Consider the following 13,273-nt stretch of genomic DNA (forward strand, 5'->3'; position numbering starts at 1 on the left):
ACACCTAACTATACTCTTAGCTTATTTCTGGGTCTATGCTCAGTGGTCATTCTTGGCAGTGCACAGGATGACCCTCTGTGATGCTGGATATTGAGCCAGGTCAGCCACATGCAAAAAACACATTAGTGTTTTTTCTCTATCCTCACTCCTAAATATTGTGCCAAAACTAACTGAAAGCAGAGATTCTAGCAAATATTGAATGACAGTTCTTATTGCAGTATAGTTTCCAAAAGGTAGTAATGACCCAGATTTCCATTGGCAGATGAATGGATAACTAAATAATATGTGCACATCCAATTCAGTCCTATTTGAATGTCAATCTTGCAAACATTACGCTAAGTGAAATAATTCAGGCACAAAAGGACAAGAGTTGTGTGATTCCAATTAAATGAACTATCTATCTGAAGGAAGAAAATTCATATAGAAAGTAGATTAGAGGTATTTGGAAAAATGATAGTTGTTGCTTAATAGTTACCAAAGTTCTGTCACTATTTGGAAAGATGCAGAAGTTTTGGAAATGGATTATGTTGGTTATGCAATACTGTAAATAATTCTACTGAATTGTAGACTTTACTATGGTTATATGACAGTTTTATTTCAAGTCTATCATGATTTAAAGAATAATGGAATATTAAAATAATGTAGCATTGCAAACTGTATGTGGATGAGTTGTAAGGTGTGTTAATTTTATCAGAGTGAAGTTGTTAAAAAATAAAATGAATTCTTGCAAGCAGAAGAGGTCTAGGTAAGGAGTAGTGTGTTTTGGCGTGATTTATGATACCAGCTAAGTGCATGTTCTGAGATAAGCTCTTAACAGTTTCAGCTCATAATGGGGTTTGATTAGCTTAAACCTTATATTCTCTGCTGTTTTTACCCCGTGGTTCTGTGACAATTGGGTATGTAGTTCTGGCACACCAGGTTGGTTCTCAGGGGGATCAGGCATGTTTCTCTAATGCTGAAAATGATTGAAATTCTACATACAGTTTAGGAATAACTGTGGACTCTCAGGAATCCAAGGGCTCCAGAATTATTGTGAGTTTGGGAGCAAAGTCAATTGGGGTCATGCTGGCAGAACTCATATTTGCTTAAAAAGACGAATTTCAAAGATTACATTTTTCACAGATACATGTTGCAAACATCTATTTCTAAGTCCATAGTCTTTTATAGGTATGAGCAGTTTGGGGGATGGGAAACCTTGTGAAATTTGGATGACTTTAGAATCATTTTTTTAACTTCATCACAGAAGATAGCTATCTGTATTTTCTTGACAACACACAATTGTAGTTTTGATTTAAATTTCTCTTTTGAGTCTAATAGTCAGTGTGATCTGGAAATGAAGAAAGCACTGTTGTATCTGCTCTTTTGTGTGCTGGTTAAGAAGCCCTACATCTCATCTATATTTGCCCTTCAGGATACTTATTGTTTTATACCTTATTTCTCACTAGTATGTTTTCCACTGGGTACCATGATTGGCATAGAACTTGTTTATATAGGTCTCAAGTAGACCTAATTGCAAATAGGCATTTATCTATATTACAATCCCCACCAGTCATCTGCTTCTATACATCACCTTAAATTTGATCCCCTTTGCCCATTTCATACATCCTCAAACTCCTTTCTCTCTAGTAACTACCAAATGTTCTTTTTATGGGAGCATATATCTTTGTCTTCTTTCACTAGTTAACTTGCCTTGTATTTTTTTTTTTTTTTTTTTTTGGTTTTTGGGCCACACCCAGTAACGCTCAGGGGTTACTCCTGGCTATGTGCTCAGAAGTTGCTCCTGGCTTGGGGGACCATATGGGACACCGGGGGATTGAACCGCGGTCCGTCCAAGGCTAGCGCAGGCAAGGCAGGCACCTTACCTTTAGCGCCACTGCCCGGCCCGCCTTGTATTTTTATATAGGCAAAAAAGATTTTGTTTTATTTTTATTTATTTATTTATTTTTATTTATTTATATATATATTTTTGGTCACATCCTAAGGCACTCAGGGTTTACTCTTGGCTCTGTACTCAGAAATTGCTTCTGGCTGGCTTGGGGGGAATCATATGGTAAGCTGGAATCAAAGCACCGTTCATTCTAGGTTGGCCAGGCAAGGCAAATGCCCTGCCCCACCACTGTGCTATCTCTCTGGCCCCAAGAAATATTTTAAAAGGCTATTTTCTTATAGTCAAGTAGTATTCTATCTGTGCATATAATGCAAGTCTCCTTTATCTGCTCATCTCCTCTTGGACACTTGGATTGTTTTCAGATCTGGACTATAATTGCTGCAGGCAGCTTCTGTCCTACAGCACCAGTGAGATTTCAATGAATCCACTTCAGGAAGAGTGGGTTGTACAGGCGGCAAAATATGAAATATGAAATAATGAAACCACACACAAGTATGTGGGGTCAACACATCTTCTGGCAGGAGTGTGACAAGTTTAATCTGTAAGCAGGGGATAAGCATAGGGGCAAAGCCAGTCATAGATATAGAGAAGAATGTTTACAATCACAAAGATAAGTCTAACAATAACAATAACAATACTTAAGCTATGGGTGTGACCTGTAAGAATTCTAAGTTACAAAGGAGGTCACACTCTGGGAAGCTTTGAACAACTAACTTGAAATGCAAAATAAGGGGATATTAAGAAGTAGAAAAAATCTAGGAATGTGGTCCCCATTCAAGGTGAACTCTATTGTTTTAGAGGTTAAGGAAGGGGCCAAATCCCTTAAGGTGCAGTTCCCATTTTCTGAGAAGGGTCAATAGCTCAGAATTTGTACTCTGGCTAGACCCTTGACCATCAAACACTGAGGCTGCAAAGACAGAAGAGAAAAAAATATTGTCTTTTGATTTTAGTGCTAAATATTGTCCAGAAAAGGGTTTCTTTAGTAATCTTTGGTGCTGGGATTTCTGAAAAGAATTTGATTGAGGCCATATTTTTGCCTGAGATTTTACAAAGAAAAGATAGCCAAATAATGACAGAAAATGTAATACCAAGCATGGATTTATCTCTTCGGGAATTCCTCAACTATCCACGCAGAGGAGCAAGTGTCCACACAGTGGGCCTTTTGAGGAACCCCGTGGGACTTATTTCAGTTCTCCACACCAGGAAAATCTGGGAATATATCTGGTGTGTCTCCTAAGTTCCCCAAAGTTTATGCATGCCGTGGCATTTATGGAAAGGGTTGCTGGGAACATTGGAATACAAATTGTTTGGGGGCCTTGGGCTAAATGCTGAGAATGGAATTTTTGGATCATATGGAGGGTTGGCTTTTATTTTTTGAAAAGTGGCCATATTACTTTCCAAAGAAGTTGAACCAGTCCACTTTCCCACCCACAGTAGATGCAATTCCTTTTTTGCAAACCCCTGCCAACATTGGTGATTTTTGTTCATTATTTTATATATGCCAGTCTGACCATTGAAAGATGATAATATCATTATTATTACGCATAATTGGCACTTGGTGGATGGAGCTGGAGGTGTCATTCTGAGTAAAGTCATCTAGAAATAGGACAGATACAGAATGAATTCTCTCATATGTGGGATATAAAGAAGCATAATAGGGGAATATCAAATGTTTAAAGAAAATAGAACCTGAGAACTGGTAACAGAACTGAACTTATTAAAGCTAGGGATCGGAGGGGAGTGGATAGGAGGGGATCTTGACATTGTGATGGAGGGAAGCAGACACTGCATTCTGGAGGAGGGTATGGTGCTGGAACTTGGGACTCATAAAATCCTCTCATTAACTATATTGCAAATGAAGGTGCTTCCAAAAACAAAAAGATATAAAAAAAAAAGAGAATAATTAAAAAATGTTTTCTGAAATCATCTTATCCTCCAGTGAAGAGCTTAGATTCAGAAGCTCATCAGAACTGGTTCTCTTGGTGACTGTCACTAGAAGTAAGGCCAGAACACAGTCTGCCAGGTATAGCCTCAAAACCCAATAATTTAAAAAAAAAAAAAAAAGAAAGAAAGAAAGAAAGAGAGAAAGAAAGAAAGAAAGAAAGAAGAAAGAAAAAAAGAAAGAAAGAAAGAAAGAAAGAAAAGAAAGGAAGGAAGGAAAGAAAGAAAGAGAGAAAGAAAAAGAGAAAGAAAAAAAGAAAGAGAAAAAGAAGAAAGAAAGAAAGGAGAGAGAAAGAAAGAGAAAGAAAGAGAGAAAGAAAGAAAGAAAGAAAAGAAAAGAAAAGAAAAGAAAGAAAGAAAGAAGAAAAGAAATACCGTATTTTCCGGCGTACAAGACGACCCCCTAATTCTATAGTTAAAACAATAGGTTTAGGCCTATTTTCGCTGTATCAGACATAATGTTCCTGTCCTGTGCTGCAACTGTTTCTTCACAGTGAGCCAATCACAAAAAGCACAGGTCCAAAGGTTCTACTGTCATAGACTTCCTCTCTGACTCTGGCCGATCTGAGCAGGCTTTTGACAGTGTAGATTCGGGTCCAGAACATTGTCTAATGTGCATGCATCAAAAGCCTGCTTGGATTGGCTGAGTCAGAGAGGCGGTCCGAACAGCCTGGCAGTGATTGGTGCAGAACATTGTCTCATTTGCTTGCATCAAAAGCTTGCTTGGATTGGCTGAGTTAGAGAGGCGGAGGGTAAGAGCAGCCTTGCAGTGATTGGTGCAGGATCGAGTTGGAAAATTCGTTTTGTGGCAATATTCAGTTTTTGTTTAGCGGCATATTGAATCATTTTTCGAAATATACTCCGCGTATAAGACGACCCCCGATTTTCGGTTGACTTTTTTTTGTTTCAAAAGTCGTCCTATAAGCCGGAAAATATGATAGTTGTTTTTCTCTACCTCATTTTATCTCCACTTCTCCCAAAGAAACTATCAACTTTTTATTTTATTTTATTTTTTATTTTTAAGGAGTGGAGTGAAAGTCTCTTTTAATTGTACCTTTTACTCCAAGTACTTCAAAATAAAAACACAGTGGACCCAGACACAATATTGGAAATGCAATGATCTGCACTTGTGTCCTTAGGTAGTTCTGACAGTTTTGTTCAGCACATTTTTTTAATTATAAGGGTTTTTCTCTAGGTCATCTGAGGATGTTGGGCTTTTTAAACAGCAGTTCGCCTAAGAGCACTTTGTCTTCTCTTGTCTCTCTTTCCTTGTCTAAATATTTAATATATTATTCAGATTATTACATAATATTTATATGTTTCCATATGCCATTTGAAAGTTTAAAAAAGATGAGGGCTGTTCAGAGACCGGTAAATTGTGATGAGAATTAAGAGTGGAGAAGGCCATCACTAAGATTTCTGGGTAGATTGATTTTTGGGACTGATTTCACAGTGAAATGAATGTGAGTGTGGTCAGAATGGCTTCCAAAATTTGCTTCCAAAATGATCTTTTACTAATGAGGAACTGACTCTCTAGGTGGTGTTATATTTTGGAATAAAAGCTTTATTAAAATTTATACAAATTTTATTGGCTTGGCCAAAAGTCCCCTCTGTACACTCTTAACACACACTGCCACCCCTTCCACAAGAGAACCCTGTCACACCCTTTCTCCTCCTCACACTCACACCATTTCTCCTGAGCAGAAAAACTGCCTGAGTCCTCTTACTAAGCTCCAAAAGAAAATGATATCCACGAACTCTTTCCAGAGCTGGCCCAGATACACAACTTACCTTATCAAACTGCCAAGCCTCCAAGTTTGTTCCATATCTATAAATCCTGGACCGTGCAGCTGCTTGCAGCTATGAGACACCTTGACACCTCAGTATTTCTTAGTAGTATCAGCCCAATAGGATCACAGCAAATGTGTTGGGCATTACATAAAAGATCCCGAAGCTCAGTGAGTGTTTTTAAACTAACAAAGATAGCCTAGTAAATCCTTAGACAGTGACTTTACCGCACCATTGAGAGTTATACAATTTAATTATTTTAAATATACAATATATACTTTAGATATAGAATTTAATTACTTTAGATATACAATTACACTTTACATATGCAAATTAATTACTTTAAATGGGCCCTTAATGATCTAAGTACTGTTAATTCTGTTTTGTATTGTAACAAACGATGCAAGATAAATTTGTGTCTACAAGGAGGCAGGCTAGAGTGATGCGTGGGAAACGGGTCCCTGCTGGAGAGGTCTCAACTATTGGTAGGATTGATACTTGAACATTTAATGCCTGAGATGATTGTCTTATGAACCACTTGGTGAATCACAGTGTTATAATAAATCATGAAAAAAAAGTTAATGCAAGTTTTCGGGGCGGGATCAATGGCATAAGTGGAAAGGTGTCTGCCTTGCACGCGCTAGCCTAGGATGGATCCTCCGGTGTCCCATATTGTCCCCCCAAGCCAGGAGCAATTTGTGAGCTTTCTTAGTATGCTTTCCTTATCCATCGTAGAAATAAGATTCCTGGCTAGGCAGCAGCGAAGATCCATGGATCTGTGTGAGCATGTCAAAAGCATTTTAAGAAGAGTGAAATATTTAGAGGAAGAATTTGGAAAATCAGCCTCAAGGGATTTAATACATTTTTCTCCTCATAATTCAGTCCCGTGTTTGTCCTCCTAATAGAAAGAAGTCATTAATGGTTAAGATTTACTAAGCCAGAAAAGGCTTTCAGAAATCCACTGGTTTTCTCCATGTTAAACCCAAAGCAAATACTTGTATGGAAATGCCAAGGATCATGTTTAACATATAAATTATATACATTCATTTAATACAGGCATAATCTAGTTTTATTAAAAATGGTAGCAAATTAGTTATAACCCATTGATATGTAACACATAGAAACAATCAGAATGTAAGTCTATGCTGCTCCCTTGCACATCTGTATTTTGAAGGAAGGAAAATAAATGACTTGTGGAGAATTGAAAGAATTAGAGACTTTCTGAAGTCTATAAAAATTTCTAGGAAGGCAAAATGATTGATCAAAATAGCATGTTTACACTCGTAGTTGCCTTTCTTCCACATAGTTGCCATATTTTCACTTTCCTCAAACAGATTCCCAGGCTAAGGTTGTTTATCTTAATTCTTGTGGTATGAAGGGCAGTCCCATACTAGACAGTGTTTAAATTCTGTTAAATTTAAATCTCATGATAGAAAAGTGCAGGATAATTTCTATTGCTTTTGCTGCTTTTCTATCTAATAGAAAACAAGAGGGGCTTGTTTGTATGTGTTTGAAAATGGTAATGTGAATCTCAAGGCTTATTTGAATATAGCCCTTTTTCTTTTACCCCCTAAAGTAAATAAAGGTTGTAGAAGAATGTTAATGAATTTTTGAGTATTTTTTGAAATAATTGTTGTGTGAGACAACTGAAAGTTTATACTTTCACTCAAGTACTGAAATTCATCATCCAAGTTTGATTTGAACAATATGTCAAGGACTGTTAGATAAACATTACCTTATTAAATTTTATGATGCTCTCTGAGAGGAAACTATTTTAGACATTATATTTTATTCTTTAATACATTTTATTTATTTATTTGGCTATGTTCAGTTGTGCACAGGAATTACTCCTGGATCTGCACTTAGGAATTATGCCTGGTGAGACTTATTGGACCTTCTGGGATATTGGGGATCTAATCCATATTGACTGTGTGCAAGGCTGTTGCCCTATCTTCAGCCTCTCCTTCAGTCCTGCATGGTACAATTGAAAGATCTTACATATCCTTTGATAAGTTGTCCTAGCCTCATTTCTTAGTATACTCTGTCTGAAGAGAAATCTATTTATCATTGAAGATATATATATATATATTTTTTTGTGGTTTTTGGGTCACACCCGGCAGTGCTCAGGGGTTATTCCTGGCTTCAGGCTCAGAAATTGCTCCTGGCAGGCACAGGGGACCATATGGGGCGCCGCGAACCGATGACCTCCTTCATGAAAGGCAAACGCCTTACCTCCATGCTATCTCTCTGGCCCCCAAATCATTGAAGATATTTTAATGGTAGGGCCAGAGAGATAGTTCAGAAAGTAAGACACCTTCTTTAAGAAAATATAGAAATCATTGCTTAGTTAACAAATCAATGAATTAGTTGGCAATATTTTTTTTATCATACTTTGGTAACCTCACATTTAGGAAAATAACCTAGCCAACTTTTATACAACCAATTCAATAGATCACTTTCTTAAGCAATCTGAAACTCCAGCATTACAACCCACTAAATGCAAAGAACAATGGGGAAACTAAATAAGACAACTGAAATTGGGGATATGGCGAGAACCCCTGGAAAATTTCCAAGCCCACCAAAATGCCTGAGCCTTAAACATTAGAAATTATTAGAATCAGCACTTAATGTTTTAACAACAGAAATCAAGGAGTCAGTAGCCTGAAAAATTAAGCAATCTATGTATGAATGTTCAACCAAATCAAAGAATTTTTTTAGAAGATGAGAAAATTTGTACAATTGGAGCTGAATGAACAAAATAAATGTTAGGGGCCCAGAGAGATATGCTAATTGTTTCACCATGCTAGGGTCTTAGGTAAAATGCAGCATGATTTAATGTGGATTGAATTACTGGCAGCACTGTGCCAAGACACGGGGAAGCTTCCTGCATTCTCCTCCTCTGCTGTATGGTTAGCCAGCTCCAGAGATCACACAACTCATCAGGCTTCACATTCCTCATTAGCTGTGGATCGTTGTACCTCCTGAGCTCTGCTAATAGGACTATTTTAAAACTCTCCAGGATAGGGATGATCTTAATTTGCATTCATGCTAGAGATAATCACTCATTTTTTTTCCTCTTTTTCTCTCCCACAGATGAACATGATGACGTACAGAAGAAAACCTTTACCAAATGGCTAAATGCTAGATTTTCAAAGGTAATGCTGATTTTCAAGTTCTTGCTGATGATTCAAATATCTCATTCTTTATTTATTTATTTTTTTTTTTTGGTTTTTGGGCCACACCGGTGACGCTCAGGGGTTACTTCTGGCTATGCGCTCAGAAGTCGCTCCTGGCTTGGGGGACCATATGGGACACCAGGGCGCCACCGCCCGGCCCCAAATATCTCATTCTTATTAGGAAGGAATTTGGTAGGAAGCACAGTGAATTTCCTTTTGAATTATTACCTGACAGAAACCTGAATGTGTAGCTGTTTGCTTTTGTTTTCTGTTCTAAGATTGTTTTTGAATTGAAATTCTGGTATACTTGGTTCATGGTGTACATTCCCTTATGATGCAAATAGCACTACATGAAACCAACTATTTGCTGCTTTTTGCTATGAATCCTGGGTACATTCAAAGTGGGTCTATTACTGGGGAAATTTTGTTTATACTTTGCTAAAAAGATGATTTGATGTTGTCTGGTTAAATTTATATTGTTATCATGCATAAAACCTTTCTACCTAGAGCAGAAACATTTAGGGATTTTTATACAGGTGGATGTTTCTATACTGTTTATCTGTCACATGATTCTTCACTTCAAAGATCTCTTCCATCACAACCCTTCTAACCACTGGAAAAACAAGACATTTTCACTAATACTTTCTTTAAAGAAAGAACATGCAAAAGAGAGGAATTGGTGGTGCATTTCAAATTTGTTCTTGTATAATTACTTCGTTAAAGATGGAATTTTATCTTCCAAACTGTGATACGGAGTGACAACTTGCCACTACTCAACTATAGGATAACATAATAGCCAGATGAAAATATACTGCTTTTCATAGAAGCACCATCATTGTCTTTTATATAACATGAAAGTTATTTTAATGGAGCTCTTTTTTTTTTTTTTTTTTTTTTTTTTTGGTTTTTCGGGCCACACCCGTTTGATGCTCAGGGGTTACTCCTGGCTAAGCGCTCAGAAATTGCTCCTGGTTTGGGGGGATCATATGGGACGCCAGGGGATCGAACCGCGGTCCTTCCTTGGCTAGCGCTTGCAAGGCAGACACCTTACCTCTAGTGCCACCTCGAAGGCCCCATTTAATGGAGTTCTTTAAAGTGATCTGAGAAGGTTTCAAGGTTAGGAAAATAATTGATGTTGTTTTGAGGCCAAATGAGACTCTTTTAAGGTTACTTTAAGTATCAGTACACTTTATAATTTGTTCCATATCTTCATATTTACAGTAGATTATTTGATTATACTCTTACATCTAGGCATTGAAAATGTCTTGTGTTTTTTTCTTTCTTTCCTTTTTTTTTTTTTTTTAATCTTGCTTCTAAGAATATAAGGAATGCAAAGATTGAATTTGACGGAAGGGTCAGAAATAAAGATGTACTTGCATGATTGATGGTTTTATATACAAGATTATTCCAAAGCATAGAATGTTTTGGAGGCTAAATTTTATTTTTTATTCTTGATATTTTTTTTTTTTTTTTTTTTTTTTTTTTTGGTTTTTGGGCCACACCCGGTAACGCTCAGGGGTTACTCCTGGCTATGCGCTCAGAAGTCGCTCCTGGCTTGGGGGACCATATGGGACGCCGGGGGATCGAACCGCGGTCCGTCTCCTAGGCTAGCGCAGGTAAGGCAGGCACCTTACCTCCAGCGCCACCGCCCGGCCCCTATTCTTGATATTTTGAGTCACACTTTGGTTTGTGTAGGGCTTATTCTTAGTTCAGTACTCAAGTGTTCTTCCTACATATGTGTTGGGGAATCACATGTGTCAGGGGGAAAAGTGGAACTGCCCTGGGGGTCTAAATTTTAATTTATGTTTTTATAGAAGTCCAGATAACAATTAGGAATTTTAATTACACACTTTCAAAACTTTTGAAGAAAGTTATATATCGGACAATTTTCAGGGTCACACAAATTTAACTTGGAGAATCTCAGAGTCTGAATCAGAGTTGTATAAGAAATAATTCAAACTAGGCTGAGGTCGTGAAACATTTTTAGCCTGGCCATTTTCTACCTACTATGGAACCCTGCTGCCTGCCACAACTACTCTTTATATTGAGTATAGAGACCACCCCAAGGTAGGGCAACTATCCTGAGCTTATCCTGTCCATGTTTACATATAATACAAGTTTTGTTTTGGGAGAAATCAAGTTGTAAACAAACAGATACAAAGAAACTAGAGATAAACTTTGTTTTAGATAAAATAAGGGTTAACCCAACAGAATCCACATCTGAGATGTCTTATCCTCAATGTCTTACAAATACTCAAATGTGTTAGTTTATATATACTAGTTATTATTGAGGACAATATGGTCATTTTTCTCAACAGAGAATTTTTGTTTTGTTTTGGGGCTCTATCTGTTGGTATGAAGAATTGATTTCTGGCTCTGCACTCAGAGATCACTCTTACTAAGGCTCAGGGGATCATATGCGGTGTTACGATTAAACTTGGGTTTGTTGCATGCAAAGCAAACACCCTTCCTACCGCATTATCACCAGTCCAGATAATATTTTTTCCCAAAAATATGGATATCTTTTAATTATATAATTGTAATAGTGTTAATGTTTTGCTATTGATGTAAAAAGCTATTTTACCTCCATTCTATCATACCATATTTAGTACTATTTTTCCCTTGTCTTATCTCCCTGTATCACAAATGAATGTGATCTGCTGTTATTTATCCTTCTCCATATGACTTATTTTTCTTAATTTGGTATCCTCAAGTTCCAGTAACGTTGTGGCAAACCACAGATTTAATCTTTTCTTAAAGCTGCATAGTTTTCCATTGGGCTTATACGTCATAACCTCGTGATTCAGTCTTCTCAAGAGCAGGCTTGATTTTTAATGACTATCTTGCTTTAGAAATCATTTTCAAATAATTGTCACTTTGGTAGATCTATCTTTGGGGAACATTTGAAACTGAGTAAATGATTGCAGTTAAATACAATAAGCACAAAACAGGAGGAGGGGAGAGTGATGATTAAGGAAAACAGATGATAACACTTAACTTTACCAATATTGCTATGAAATTCACCCAGCCCCGGTAATATACTGAGAGTGAAAGAGAAAGAGTTGAATGGAGCCATTCCCCAGTGGATATGCTTCATGTCTCCTGTAGAGCTGTTACTGATGTGTGCAAGATTAGGAGCAGAACAAAACTTCAGGCTTATCGTTGTTTAACACTTCTCTGATCTTTAAATGTAGCCTTATATCTTTCACTTTTTTCTCATCATATAATTCTCAGTATATGCTGGTCACATAATCAAATTCTTTCAAGAGCCATCAGTATGTATCGAGGGCCACCTGCATCTGTAAAAAGTCTTTGGATAACTCCAAGACAGTAATACCAGAATTTATTTAACATTTGATGTTTTAATTTGTACTTGCATATATCATGTTCAATAGTGAATGGAGGAACTGTAAGCCTCTTAAACTTTATTCATCTCTGTAGACTAATCTTTATTCCTAAAACATTATAAAACACGTATTGTCATGTTTAGTTATAGTTTCAGTTATGGAAACTGGCCAAGAAATCAAAAGCTTGTTGTGTTCAGGGAAAAAGTATCAAAAGTAGAACTGGCCTTGGAAATGTTGCCTTTCAGATTACTGCTGAGAAATTGAAGTCTAGAAAGAAATAAGGATGTGTCAAGAACAGATTTAGTGAAGAAAATGAGATTGCAGGTTCAGGACAGTAACAATTAGCTCCATCCACATTTGTTCTCTTCCTCTACCTGAGGTCCATGAGTCGTCGCTGCGCACTGGTGACCAGGAAGCAGTGGAATTAGCACTTTTCTGACTGGGAGATTTCCATAGATTTTTCTACAAAACTGACACTTGCTGAGCTGGGAAAAGTTTGTGCTTGAGCACGGTGCCATTAGGGTATAAAAAAGTAATGCCAGGGGATAAACCCTGTGAAAAGAAGATAAGGGCATAGGCCAGTAGTAAAGTACCTTCTTTGCATATTGGATATGTGGGGGCACCATTACCTGTGAGGTGGGTGAGGAGAAGTCCTGTTGAAGGGAAGAGACTTTATTTCATTTTTTAATCCTAATTTTTATTATGACACCACAATTTGCCAGTTGTTTACAAAACAGTTGTTTCAGGCATTAAATGTTCACACATCAATTTCATCACCAGTATGACCTTCCCTTCACCATTATTCCCAATTTCCCACTCACTACTATAACCTGCCTCCTTGCAGGCACAAACAATTATTTCCTATTGCTTGTTATAGCACAAAGTTGAATAAAATGAATTTACAAAACATTCATCTAAAAGGGTTCATTTGAAATGATTGTTGTATCTCTCCATGGTGTTACTAAAGGAAGAATTTATTAGGCTGTGTTCAGTGCTAGTTGAGACTTCTGTGTTACTACTGTATAGGTTCACTGAGCTTGGTAAATTACTTATGGAACTTTTCCATCAGATTACCTGTGGTAATACTGGGCTGACATGATAATAAAATGTTGAGGTGTCATGCTGCATATATC

The 13,273-nt window shown here is 37.2% G+C and overlaps 1 protein-coding gene across 1 annotated transcript in view; it reads left to right on the top strand.

Moving 5' to 3' along the window:
* The window catches only part of UTRN (utrophin), a 576,171-nt gene that overhangs the window by 121,856 nt on the left and 441,042 nt on the right, over nucleotides 1-13,273 (top strand). Inside the window, 1 exon segment of the mRNA XM_049789386.1 lies at nucleotides 8,711-8,772. Within this exon segment, the coding sequence (XP_049645343.1) occupies nucleotides 8,711-8,772 (62 nt within the window).

The sequence above is a fragment of the Suncus etruscus genome, chromosome 15 (genome assembly GCF_024139225.1).
Source record: "Suncus etruscus isolate mSunEtr1 chromosome 15, mSunEtr1.pri.cur, whole genome shotgun sequence".
NCBI classification, from domain to species: Eukaryota; Metazoa; Chordata; class Mammalia; order Eulipotyphla; family Soricidae; genus Suncus; species Suncus etruscus.